Source organism: Chaetodon trifascialis, chromosome 21, assembly GCF_039877785.1.
Source record: "Chaetodon trifascialis isolate fChaTrf1 chromosome 21, fChaTrf1.hap1, whole genome shotgun sequence".
In the NCBI taxonomy this organism is placed as follows: domain Eukaryota; kingdom Metazoa; phylum Chordata; class Actinopteri; order Chaetodontiformes; family Chaetodontidae; genus Chaetodon; species Chaetodon trifascialis.
In genome coordinates, this window is record NC_092076.1 from 5,664,626 (window position 1) to 5,678,634 (window position 14,009).

At 41.2% G+C, this 14,009-nt stretch overlaps 1 protein-coding gene and 1 non-coding gene across 2 annotated transcripts; both read left to right on the forward strand.

Annotated features, from left to right (window-relative positions):
• The first annotated feature begins 816 nt into the window (after window positions 1-816).
• On the forward strand, window positions 817-10,479 carry LOC139350019 (alpha-N-acetylgalactosaminide alpha-2,6-sialyltransferase 2-like). Its single transcript, XM_070991106.1, has 10 exons — window positions 817-843; window positions 1,817-2,221; window positions 5,319-5,528; window positions 5,875-6,034; window positions 6,711-6,873; window positions 8,867-9,005; window positions 9,090-9,193; window positions 9,562-9,645; window positions 10,047-10,146; window positions 10,279-10,479. Exons 1-10 carry the CDS (start codon window positions 817-819, stop codon window positions 10,477-10,479), a joined length of 1,593 nt encoding a protein of 530 aa, XP_070847207.1.
• Window positions 10,480-13,120: 2,641 nt separating this feature from the next.
• On the forward strand, window positions 13,121-13,236 carry LOC139350248 (U5 spliceosomal RNA). Its single transcript, XR_011603498.1, has one exon. It is a non-coding gene; the product is annotated as a U5 spliceosomal RNA (small nuclear RNA).
• The last annotated feature ends 773 nt before the right edge of the window (window positions 13,237-14,009 follow it).

Consider the following 14,009-nt stretch of genomic DNA (forward strand, 5'->3'; position numbering starts at 1 on the left):
CTTTGTGCATTTATTTATTTATTTATTTATTTATTTATTTATTTATTTGTGTTATATATGTTTTGGTGTGAATGTTAAAAGGACTTGTTGAGAATGTCAATGATGAATAGCATATGAAGTAAGGATGATTTCACTGAAAATGTATTATAGTTCTTTGAAATTATTCAGAGTTAAATGAGGAACGACTGGAGCAAGACGCAAACTTGAGTCCTCTCTCTCATTAATCCACAGTGCACCCTTGCCTGTGGACCTTGTCTATTGGCCCAGATTCCCCCTAGGTCTGGTGCCGGTAACGTTCAAATAAGGACTAAAAGGAATAACTTAGTTTTGTATTATAATAAAAGAAGAAAACATGTTCATTTATTATCCACTGTCTTTTAAATTCAATGGTATCTTTATTAACTCTGTAACAGGTGCACATCCTACAAAGTCTCTTCTGACTTCCCCTCGGTTGTGTAATAAACCACATTACGTCCCAATGTGAATGTGTGTGTGTGTGTGTGTGTGTGTGTGTGTGTGTGTGTGTGTGTGTGTGTGTGTGTGTGTGTGTGTGTGTGTGTGTGTGTGTGTGTGTGAGATTCCTCTTTTGTTGTGTGTATGTGTCTCATTAACTGTGTAGTAGCACCGCCCAAACACACTTTAAGTGACAAGTGGTGTCCTCTGGTGACTTCTCCACTGGGCCACGAACTCCAGGAGGGAAAGCAAACCTCAAACATACTCCCTGTTTAACTGAGTCGCAGGGATGGCTCTCAAAGCCTTCGGGTATTTTTTTGTGCTGCTCGTGATCTCAACTGCTGCTGTGCTTTTCATTCTATTATGGGGAAGTTTCTCAGGCGGCATCAAGTAAGTTTTATTTGTGTTTAATCTAGAGTAACACAGGATAAAGACACTAAGGATGTTGAAATCTCTAATATTTTCAGTAAAACTGGTTGCAAATCCTGTCAAGAAATGTGTATCAGCACATTTCCAAGTACAGCTTCTTTCTTTTAGTCACATTAAGTGTAGCTTTTTAATTCTTCTATGTTACATCTGATGCATTATTTGTCACTCAGCTGGGCTGCTGCCTTGGGAAACAACAGACACAGAGGTGAAGCCAGTTTCTTTGTCAGTGACAATAACCTCTTCCATACCAAGCCTATTTTATCAGCCTCCTATCCAAAATGACCTACCCAAAATAAATAGTTTATCTTCACAACTACATGGGCTATATGAATAATCTTGTTGTCAAAAGAAAGCTAAGACCTGAGAGATTACTACAGAAGTGTCAGAATCAAGATATGTGTTACTGTGTCAGAGTAAATTCATCTTGAACACAGTAGAAATTTTTAATTATCTCCACCTAAAAACAAACCATTGAGTGAAACCACCTTTAAATCATGTGATAATGGCCAAATTCATCTACGAATTAGTAAAGTAATATCTGATGAGTAACTGTGCAAAAGTACATCCCAAAATAATGAACTTGAGCAATTTTATGGATGTTTTCACACAGGCACTCGTCTGAGCGGAGAACCGTTATCTCACCAAAGGCTCTCTAACAATCTCCTCTGTGGCAGCTGTTTTCTGCTTGCTGTTGTTTTTAGGCCTCATGAAAGGACAAAATGCAAATAAAAAGAGTCATAGGAGCAGATATTAGCAGCAATGACTCCACGCAGCGCGCTACTATGCCCCGGCCACGGGTTCCACTCCACCCGCTGCTGCTTCTGCTCTGGCCACTACTACCGCTGCTTCGATACTCGGCTCTACGCAGGCAGTTGCTACTGCACCAGCTGCTGGTTCTGCTCCATCCGCCTTTCCTGAGGACCCCTGGTTCCAGCTCAGGGCTAAACCCAAGGTCCCAGTCAGCTCCACTCCTTTACACCCGGACACCTGGGTGGTTGTCAGCAATCGCAAAAGGAAGGAGAGGCTGTCACTTCATACTCCCACAACCTGTGACATCCAGCTTCAAAATCGCTTTGACATCCTGGCCTCACATGAATTTCCACCACTGGCTGGGAAGCTGGGGCCTTCTTCCTCACCTCCCAGGATTTTAAATGACTTCAGTGGATCTCCACCGCTCCCGCCTGTCCAGGTGAACGCACCTAGGCGAACAACTCGCCCCACACCTCGCCGAGCACAGCAGAACTTCACCCTGGCTCCTGATATGGTGAATGCCATTCAGTTGCATGAACTCACCAAACAGCTCACTTGTAAACGTCGGGCCATTATCCGTGACCAGACTGTGAGGCAACCCATGGACTACAAACACCTGTCTGAGCTTGCCAACGCTTGTCAGCGGGGGCTGTGATGTTGCTCATGATATGGGCTTCAATCCATTTGGAATGGGCATCCACCATAATCAGCAACATTTGTCCCATGAAAGGGCCGGCAAAGTCCAAGTGTAACCTAGACCAGGGTCGCCCTGGCCACACCCACAGGTGTAAGGGGGCTGTGGCAGGATGTTCTGATTGATCTGACATTGTGCATGACTTCACCTTGTTCTCTAAATCCTGATCCATGTTTGGCCACCAGACATAGGATCTTGCCAGGCTTTTCATTCTAGATACACCTGGATGTGTCTCATGCATTTCCTCCTCAACCTGTTTTCGTCCAGGGTGAGGCACAGCAACCCTCGACCCCCAAAAAATACATCCATCCTGCAGACTCAGTTCTGTTTTATGTTTTGCATATGGCCGCAGCTCCTCTCTTTCTACAACACTGGGCCAGCCCTGTAAAAGGAAGGTCTTGACTTGAGACAGGCTGGGTCCTTCTCTATCCACTGCCTGATCTGGCATGCCTTAATAGGTGTGTCTGCTAGCCTTTCCAAGGAAAACACAGTCTCTGGAGGCACATATGTAGCAGCGGGGGTCTCCGGCAAAAGCAGTCGACTCAGAGTGTCAGCGTTTGCATTATCCTTACCCACTCTGTACTGTATAGTGTACTGGTAGGCTGACAATGTGAGAAGCCCAGTGCTGTATCCTGGCTGAGGATAGCGGCAGGACACATTTGGTCTCACTGATCAGGCTCAACAATGGTTTATGGTCTGTCACAATAGTAAAGGGTCAACAATAGAGGCATTGGCGAAAGCGCTTCACAGCAAACACCACTGCCAAACCTTCCTTGTCTAACTGTGAATAACTTTTCTCTGCTGTGGTCAGAGTCCTCGAAGCGAAAGGAGGAAACCCCAGGTGAACACGGGGAGAACATGCAAACTCCACACAGAAAGGCCCCTTTCCTTGAGCAGCAGGCACTGAAGGCATGGTGGAGGACACTCCCCCGGTGCCCACAGCGGGAATCAAACCAGGGACCTTCTAGCTGTGAGGCGACAGTGTTTCCACCCTGGACTCCTTAATATCAGATCTCTGTCCTCTAAAGCTGTTTTAGTAAATGAGTTAAAGGGGTTTTAGCCACCTATAGACCGATATCCAACCTTCCCTTTCTCTCAAAAACTCTTGAGAAAGCAGTTGCTAATCAGCTGTGCGACTTTCTACACAAAAATAGTTTATCTGAGGATTTCCAGTCAGGATTTAGAGTGCATCGTAGCACAGAGACAGCACTGATTAAAGTTACAAATGACCTTCTAATTGCATAAATTGATAAAGGATTTGTCTCCATACTAGTCTTATTGGATCTTAGTGCTGCATTTGACACCATTGACCATGGTATCCTACCACAGAGACTGGAACTCTTCATTGGCATTAAGGGAACTGCGCTAAGCTGGTTTAAATCCTACTTGTCAGATCGCTCTCAGTTTGTACACGTTAATGACGACTCCTCTGTGCTCACTAAAGTCAGCTATGGAGTTCCACAGGGTTCTGTGCTTGGACCAATTCTATTCACCTTATATATGCTTCCTTTAGGTAAGATTATCAGGAAGCACTCAATAAATTTTCATTGCTATGCAGATGATACCCAGTTATATTTATCAATGAAGCCAGAAGAAACCAGTCAGTTAACTAGACTATAACCATGTCTTCAGGGCATAAAGACCTGGATGACCTGCAATTTTCTGATGCTTTCTGTCACTGTTACTCTGTCTGTCTGTCTGTCTCACTCTGTCTGTCTCACTCTCTTGCTCTCCCTCTCTGACCCTCTCTGGCCTGAGGTTTCTACCTGTTAAAAGGAAGTTTTTTCTCCCCGCTGTTGCCAAGTGCTTGCTCATGAGGGAATTGTTGGGTCTCTGTAGATAAAAGAGCTTGGTGTCATGTGTCACTCTTGTGCTCTGATTTCAGCAGTAACCCCTTTTCTCTCTCTCCCTCTGCTCCTAGACTGAGTGCACGGAGGCGGGGCGATCAGCTCGGCAGCAGGGTTGATTTGACTCACCTGTGTCTCATCCTGCAATCAAGCCGGCTACTTAAGCCGGCTCCAAACTCGCCTCTGTGCCAGAGTATTGCGTATTGCTTCTCTCATGTGCCCTGCTCTCGAGCTTAGTTCCTGCCTCACATCGTTCCTTCCAGTCTCTATAGATTTTCTTTGTACTTTGTCATTCTCTGGTCTGAGCATTCCCCTGGATGTTTTCTGTTGTTGTAAGTAATTTGTCTTGTGTTCTATTTGACTTTTATTTGCTACTTTTTTCCCTTCAAGGTGATTTTCAGGTGGTTGTCCTTGGATCGAGTGTTTTCCCTTTATGGTGATTTTTTGTTGTTACTTTTGGAAAATAAACTTGTCCTTTTGTACTCTGCATTTGGGTCCTGGCAAATTCCTTGCACGAACTGTGACACTTGGCCTGTACCAGCTCTATATGGAAAGGGCCCTGAGACAACTTTTGTTGTGATTTGGCGCTATACAAATAAAATTGAATTGAATTGTTTGATTGGCTTATATTGAACCTGCTCGATCAATACAAATATACGGACTTCAGCCTGCAACTAGTAACTATGCAGAGAGCTAACACAGCTACACATACGCACACTGTCAACTCATTAACACATCATCACTGGAGCAACAGTGTCCCCTAGCGAGTGCATGGATATAGCGTCAATATTTTCCCCAGTATTAACAAATGGAAAAGCTTTTGACATTACAACAGTGATCATCAGACTCTCTGCTTTCATATGATACCAGGCTTCTGTGGCTTGTGTAAAGTGGTGAACACAGCAGAGGCTCCAAAGTGGATGTACACTATTTTCATGTTTTCATTACATGCCCATATAATTTATTGTAGTATGAATTATGTTTCATTTAGGTGGCAATGCTTGGTAGGGGCTTTTAGCTGAGTTTCCCCCCTTTTTCTGCTAAGCTACAAGTTAGGATTGGTGCTTATGAGTGTGACCATCAATCATTGACGTGCAGATGCATCTCACATTGCTCCCTGTGCAGGGGGCGCTCGTACTGAATAGGTTAAGTTGTGGGATAAGAAAGAAAACTCTACTCCACTTCCTGCTGTGTTGACAAAAACAAACCCAGCGGCAACGCTAAAAATCAGGGCCTCCACACATGCCGCTGTAGCTGAGACACCCATGCCCGTCCTCTCTGTTGAGTCCTTCAAGAAGCTTCCTCGGTGGGATTTTGAGGACGTTTATAACCAGGACGCCCCACCCAAGAATTCTGTAAGCATGTTAAGACAAGATAGGACAGAAAAGACAAGTATTAACTTTGTGGGAGTGGGTAAACATGGCAGGTGTCTGCACTGCTGCACATTCAGCCTTGTGTCTTTGATGGACTTGCGTGGATTTTCTCTTTGCTTTCCTCTTCAATGCTTTCAAACAGTATCACTGCACTAAGCTTAATCAATCACATTTGAGTGAGGACTGATTTCTGATTGTCTATCACCTGATTTTACCTGCTGTGTCTTCAGCTGCATGGCCCGTCAATAAATCACTGGCTTCACGTTTTCTGTGTATTTGTTCCTCTTAGAAATATTTCATAGTTTAAAATCTTATCCTACATTCTCAGACATGTGCCCAGTCGTCTGTGCAAAACTCTGAGAGCTTCAAGGAGGCTTTTCTTCCCAACATACGTCTGTTTCTGCACAAAGACAACATCAACATGAGCGAGTGGAATCGACTTTCACACTTTAACAACCCTTTTGGATTTATGGGGTACAAGTATGACGGTGGGTGTTGGTCTGTTAGCGTCTGTGCAATGCCAAGTATCTTAAGACTGTATTTCATAATCACTATGTGTGGTTGACACACATAGTGATCATCATGGATTCTCATCTTATTGTTTCAGCATCACAACCAAAACTCTGATACACCGAGGGACGAGAATTTTTCATACTTACTGTCATTAAGCAGTAATTAGGAGGTCAGTGAGGGAAAACTCTTAGTTAATGACCTAGTAGTTATAGAACATGATCATGCTAAGCGCGGCATTAATAAGTGCTTTATAATGGCTAATAGACAATATGCTATTAATATGCAGGCTAATAAGAAGCTACTTAATGGTGAATGTGTGCACCTTGATATAAAGTTTAAAGCTGCTCTGATGAATATTTTTATATTAACAGTTGATAAAACATGAAAGGGAGTGAAGAACCCACAGAGAGTTACCACTTGAATTTGCAGTTTCTCTTAGTTTTACAGAGCTTTTTAGCATCTTTCAGCTCCTCTCCTCCTCTCTCATCATCGTTGTTTCTGGATGCTCAAAACTCAGTTTACCTACAGCTGCTTTAAGTAAATACATTTAAATCACTTGCAAGCAGCAACCTAGCAAACCATTTGCTGTATGCATGCGAGCTTTGCTGGCAGAACAGGCTGTTTTGCGTGATTTACTGTTTTGGTTTGCAGATGTGATGGCTTCAGTGAAGTTGATCCCAAAGCCAAAAGAGCCACTACTCCATCCGCAGCCGGGCAGTGATGGGTGTGTGCGCTGTGCTGTGGTGGGCACTGCAGGGATCCTCAATGGCTCAAAAATGGGGAAAGAAATTGATGCTCACGATTATGTTTTCCGGTAAGAAAGAAGGAGAGAAGAAACCTGTTACATACATGTACATACCACCTGGCAACAGTCAGTCACAAAGCCTCTTCTCTACTTAAAGCTCAAATTTTTATCAGGTACTTGATATTTGACAGGAGAAGGTGTTCCCCTCATTGCCAGTCTTTATGCTAAGCTAAGCTAACCAGCTGCTTTTATTTACCATACAGACAATTGAGTGGTATAAATCTTTTCGTATGACTCCTGTCAAGAAAGCAAATAAGTGTATTTCAGTCTATTTTAAAGGACAGAGAAGCCAGTTCTATTGGGCAATGTACTTGTTCCTAAATTGTTTTACTGCCGAAACGTTTTCAGTTATTTTGACCTGTCGCGTGCTCTTGTGTCAATGTTTTAAGTACTTTCTGTGTCTAACTATAGTGTGTGATTGCTGTTGTTGTTGTATGTATTGTTGTAACTTTGTCTTCGCTGCCCTCTTGGCCAGGTCGCTCTTGAAAAAGAGATTTTAATCTCAATGAGTCTTTTACCTGGTTAAATAAAGGATATTGATTGATTGAAGGATTAATTGATTTCTCAAACAATTATAGCTTTGAAATGCGCTGCTCTGGGTTTGCTTTAGCATGTTGTAAAGTGTTATACTCACTTGCTGTGAATAATTGTAGCTTGCCCACTTTGCAGATAAACATATAAACTCCACTGTCGCTTAAGTGTTACTGAGGCAACACCTGCCTTCACCTGTATAATTTGACTGGCAAAAACAGCACCAGATACATGACACTGATAATTGCTATCAATAAGTATAGCGTTTTTTTTTATATCTGGACCTGGTCTAATGTAGTCTGGATGGGGATAAAAGCTGCAAAATCGCCCTTTCTTAAATAAAGGAATCGACTGCAGGTCCCTCACTCCAACAGCTGTCAGACTGTTCAACTCCGGCATCATTTCATTTAATGCAGCACTGTGCTGATGTTGTTTCACACCACAACATCACAAACCTTTTTTGCACTACGCCGTTATTTGTGTTAATGTTTGCTCACATCTATTACATCTGCGCAAACATCTTGTGCAATATTTCGTATTGTTTTACTGTGTTATATATTTTTCAACCGCATAATAGTAAAAAAAAAACATGTGGAATTTTGAGGCTTCCTTCTCAAGGTAATAGTATTATAACTGTATTTTGTTCTTTTTCGATGTCTCCTTTTTATTCTTGCTCTCTGTAACAACTTCATTTCCCAGGCGTGGTGTCAATGAAGTTTTATCTTGTCTTTTTTGAAGAAGAAGATGAAGAAGAAAAAAGGCTTCACAAACTTGAAACTGTTTTGGTTTTTTTTTTTCAACAGTTTACATTTCATAAGTCTAAGAATCTGGGTTTTTAACTAGACAAGGTCTTATGTGGTCTGGAGGCTGAAGGCTGAGAAAAGACTTTTGGGAATATCCGCCACGTCTTGCGCAAACTTCTTCTAAATCCTACTTACACTATCTGGCACTGCGTCATGTCATAAAATGAGAGGTGAGGTTTACAGTAAACAAAGATCAACTGACGTAACCGCGTAGACAGATGGTGTGAGACATTTTGCTTAACACAGGATGTTTGAGAGGATGTTCAACAAACATGGAGCTTTTTATCCAGCTGAACAAAGCCATAATCAGCCAGTACAAAGCCATCACAGCAAGGATTCTTTTCTTTTCTAGAGCTGCATGTGTGACTTTCACTGAATTCACTGGACTCATACACACATGCATTTGTTCCAGCAGTCACGGTGCTGCCATGCAGTCCTATCTCCATGTTTAATTATTAGCCGACTGGCAGTTTGGCATATCATCTACATTTTATAGAGACACAGCATGAAGGACAGCACAGTAAAACAAACAGAGGCAGGGCAAAAGTCACGATTTTAGAACGGCTACAATGACGAGTCTGCTTTGTGGGCATCGTATTCATTTGTTTTTTAAGCTAATGAAGACTAAGCCACATGTGGATTAACATCTGGATGTGTGTGTGTGGCAGGATGAACGGAGCAGTCATCAAAGGCCATGAGGAAGACGTGGGAAACAGGACGTCAGTGTACGTTCACACAGCCCACTCCATCACTTCGTCACTGTATATATTCAAGAAGTATGGATACACGTCTGCGCCTCATGATGAGGTACTCAAACTCAGTGGTGTGGTGTTGTTATGGTTCATACACCCCCCCACACACACTCATCTGTCATTCACTTCCTTTTGGCAGGGCATAAAATTTGTGCTGATTCCTGAGGGGATGAGAGACTTCCACTGGCTTAAGGGTCTTCTCAAGGGAGAAAGGATCTCAGGCAGCCCATATCACAACCAACTGTGAATATCAACTCTATAGATATTTTTAGTACAGAAACACATTTACAGAATGAAGTTTTGTTCACCAAACTGTGAAAACGTCAAGAGTTACTCCAATGGCATACTTCAGGCAACAAAGTGAATCATTCACTGAAATTATCAGTAAAAACTCTGTTTGTTGCTGTTTACAGCTGCCAACACTTACAGCCGCAGATTAAGTCTTGAGTCACCTGAACGCAACATAATTTAAGGGGCATTTCTTATCCAGCTTTCTCTCAAGTTCCAGCAGAGCGCATTCATGGCATTGTAAAGACAAAATCTAACAAAACCCACTTTCATCATGTCAGTCTTTCATTATCACTCCTGACTTTTGTATTTTAATCCTCCAGGCCAAGGACGTACTATGGCGGGCAGTACAACGAGAGCCGCTTCTATGTCCTGCACCAGGATTTCCTCAGATACGTGAGAAACAGGTCAGCCTCCTCTCACAATCCCATCCAAACTTTTTAAATTCTTATGGTTTATCATGTCAATAATGATAATAGCTTTGTTTGCAGAGATCTTTTTGTACATCGATGTAGCCTAAAGTGGTTCGCAAAACAAAATTTAAAAACAGAATCAAGCAGGAACAAAAATGAAAAGTAAAATGTTAGTATCATTACAAACAATAACTACAAAACTAAAAATTATATAAATGGCAAAAAATATAAAGATAAGAGTTGACAAAGTATCCCAAATTAAAAGCAATAGAACTTCTCGGGTCATTTACTTCCTTTATTAAAACTGTATTAATTTAATAGTCGTGTTGAAGTCCGTAGTTTGTCTTGTCATACAGCCAAAAGACTGATTTTGATGTACGTATCATGGCCCACAGGTTCTTAATGTCTGCTCATCTGAACTCTATACACTGGCCGATAGTCAGACCAACCAATGGGGCATTCGCTATCTTCCTGGCTCTGCATACCTGTGACACTGTAAGTTAATATTACTAAAACTCTCGGCAGGAAATTGAACAAGTGTATTTCTCAAAATGTCAAACTTCAAGAAAGTCATTTCTTGATATGAGTTATTCTCAGCTCTCCCTGTTCTGTTTTTGTCGTTCTTAGGTGAGCGCATATGGATTCATGACTGACGACTACAACAAATATTCTAACTACTATGCTGAGACTATTAAAACCAATGTTGTTTTTTACATCAACCACGACTATATTCTGGAGAAGAATTTGTGGAAAAAACTACACAACAGCAAAATAATTAGGCTATATCAAAGACTGGGCTCAGAAAAAGGGACAGAAAAGCTGAAGTAACACTGATACAAGCCGATAATGGCATCAAGAACTGAGCTCATTTTAGATTTTTAAAGAGGGTATTTGTATTGTTTACCCTCCTTGGAGACCAGATAAGAGAGATTTTCCATTAAAAGAAATGGAACGCTGCAAGTTAATGTATGACTGTAACGCTATCTGGATTGTGCAATAAACTGGGCCCTAACATTTTATTAAGACATTCTAAGATTTATTACTATTATTGAGATTGACTGTAGATGGAGTGCACAAAATACAAGTAACTCCTCTCTGTACAGTTTCCAAAGTGAACAGAAAGTTGAATCAATGGCAATTTAGTCTGATGATCAAGCTATGTGTTAATAATACTTTTTCATTTTAATAACATATCTTTTAATTCCTTTTCAATACATGTATGCCCCATGTTAACAAAATATTGTATTACAAAATATTATCATGCATTGGTTTACCATTAGTTTCTATTTTGGGATGTTGTGCCACCTTGTTTGTTTTACTTATGTATTCACTGGTTCATTACATCAAGACAAGATAATGTCAAGGTGAAAGAAACAACTTAGATGCAACTTTAAATATGTTGATTTCTAAACCCTAATGTCTTGTCTGAAAATGTGTTTGAGAGACTAATGAACACTATACCCTTCACAAAATATTCTGTGTGCATTTTGTTGTTTATTTATGTGTAGGATTAAAAATCCAAATCAAATATTGACCAAAAAAAAAGTCAGATCCTAAAGAGCCTTTTCAACATTTTTTAAATACAATTATCTTAGCTAGTTAGCTTTTTACTAAGAGTTACATGACAAGAGCGATACCACATGAAGCTACAGCCAGCAGTTGCTTTGCTTAGCTTAGCATACAGGCTGGAAACAGTGGGAAACAGCTAGCTCACTGGTTGCTTGGCCACTTGTCTCAACCAACAAATAGTCTGATATACAACCTCGGTAAAATGGTGCGTTCTTGTTTATTCACTTGTGATTTTGCGCAGCTCAAACATGTTAATGCTAACATGCTGCGCTAATCTAACGTTTCAGAGATGCTGCGATGGATTTTGTTATCCTTGGACAGAGCCTGCTAGCCGTTTTTCCTTGCCTCCAGTTTACAAGCTAAGCTAATGGCGACGGATTTTGTTAGACAGCGCCTGCGCGTGCTAGCCGTTTCCCCCTGCCTCCAGGCTTCAAGCTAAGCTAACGGTGCTCTCCAGACAGGCCTGTATGCTAAAGTTTGTGACTCTTTCTGTGTCTAATATCTTTATATACAGGGTCACAATTTTTGGTGACAAAATAATATACGGGGGCACCATTGTGGAGGCGAAGTACGTGATACGACAAAACCATTTACATTAGCAAAATAGCTATTCCTGTTCGGGTCACAGATTCTGAGGGGTGACAGGATACGTCATAACAGCTGTGAACGGACGGCCTCTGCTAAGATGAATCACCTGGCACTGAAATGGTTCCAGAAATACGTCAAGATGTGATAATATTCATATCCTGCTTTTAAGCCTGTCGTCTATTTTTTTTTTTTTTTTTAACTTTTTTTTGTCTGTCGCGAGTTTTCGGCAATTCGAAGGAAGGCCAAAGGTTAAGCAGGGGGCAGAGGTTATCCAAGGTAGTTCTGTAAGTGAACGGTCACAGTCATCATGGCGGATTTGGGGATTTATCGTGGAGCGGAAAGAAAAACATCAGAAAGAAAAGGAGCGAGAAGGGAACATGATGTTTCAGCTGCTGTCGTTCGAGTGTAGGGAAGACAACTTATTCAACTCGCCATAACTCGTCTGAGAGTGACCTGCGTTTGGAAAATGGATTTTAACGACCTTATCTCAACTTGTCCAACTTGACTACATAACTTTTAGCAGGTAAGTTAAGTCTCCCTGATACTAACTATTCGTGGATTCATATCGTCTGTTTCTGTTTTTTTTTTTTCTTAAAACCTCGTTCATACATGGCGAGTGCTCTACTCGACCTGTGTATGTGGAAGGAGTCTCCTGTCTTAACAGTTGCAGTGACATCCCTCATTTCTGTTATTTTAATTGTTAATAATACAGAAAGATGCGTCCAAACCATTCAACCAAGTTATACCAAAGCCACAATGTTACGTGCGGGAGTTTTTATTCTATATTTATTAACGCTTGGTATTTGTTATGCAATTAGTCGTAAATGTCACGGCCTGTGTAAATTGCATACAGGAGAAATTCAACCTTTTTGTGCGGTGTGTTACCGCAGGGAGACGCTGTTCTGCATGAAATCTGCAGGCTTTGGGAAGCCCATCACTCTAAAACTTGTGATACAAACAATATGAAGAGTTTTCGACTGTAGCGTTACTGTCTGTATGTACACCGGTGCACTTGGATTGGATTTGTAAACTTAAAACAAAAATGGTGAAAAATAATTAAAATCAATCGTACACGAAGTCTCCCACTCCCAGCATGCCTTGCGTCACAACGTGAAAACGGCATTTCAAGTCTGAGAGTTAACTATTACGAAGTTTCCATTCATCAGCACCACGGTGTGTTCCCACAAGCTGAGCTTTATTTTATGTATTTTATCTTTTATTTCGTCGTTTAATGTAGTGGCATCAACAGCAGACCAGTGATTAAGTGCTCGTCCCCACGAGTGGCACCAGTTTCTGAACCAAGCTAGAGTTATGACTCTGATTTCTCTTCAAATCGTATAAATCTTTCGCCTTTTACTAAAGATTTCCGTGGAGAGGATCATAGGGAGTTTAGTTTAATTTTTTGATGCCCTGCTCAAATGCGGGGCTCCTTGATTTGTGAAAGAAAATAATTGTTGACTAAACTAATCTGCCATGATCGAAAAAATATTTAACGTGGGTTTTGAGGTTTCGCTTTAACACAACCATATTCTACCATCTTCTTCCTATTGCGTCATTTGAGGAGGACGGTAAATTATTTAATGCTTTCTCCTAAATTCTGCATCTTTCTGCACGTTTTGCCCGTCAGTGTTAAACACTCATTGCCCTTTCAATGATGTGGTCACAACAATGAATGAACGTGTCTGTTGAAAAGAGGTTTGTTTCAAGTAGTTTACAGTCAGTAGCTTATTTACCCGTCTGTCCCTCAATAATAGATACCCAGCTGTGTGTGTGTGTGTGTGTGTGTGTGTGTGTGTGTGTGTGTGTGTGCGTGTGCGAGAGTGAGTGAGACGGCAGGTCCTTCCGAAATTTCAAGATTTCTATTATATTTGTAATATTATATTATTACGTTATTGTTTAAAATTGGGTACGCTAACACAGCCTGGAATAACATATGTGACAGTACTATCATTTCATTGAGGAACCGAGTCTTTTTAAATTCACCAAAATGACTGATGTAAAGCTTTGATGCTAGATAACCCGGAAGTGAAAATTCCTTCCCATCATGCCTTGCTCCATAGCATGAATCGCTAATTAATGCTAAACAAACGTAAGATTTGTTTTAACATTAAAAGACCACATTGCTTTATTTTCTGTCTCTATTCACACATTGTGTGGATTGTTGTGAGTAAGTTTGACTCTCAACCAGGACTGAAAGTCGT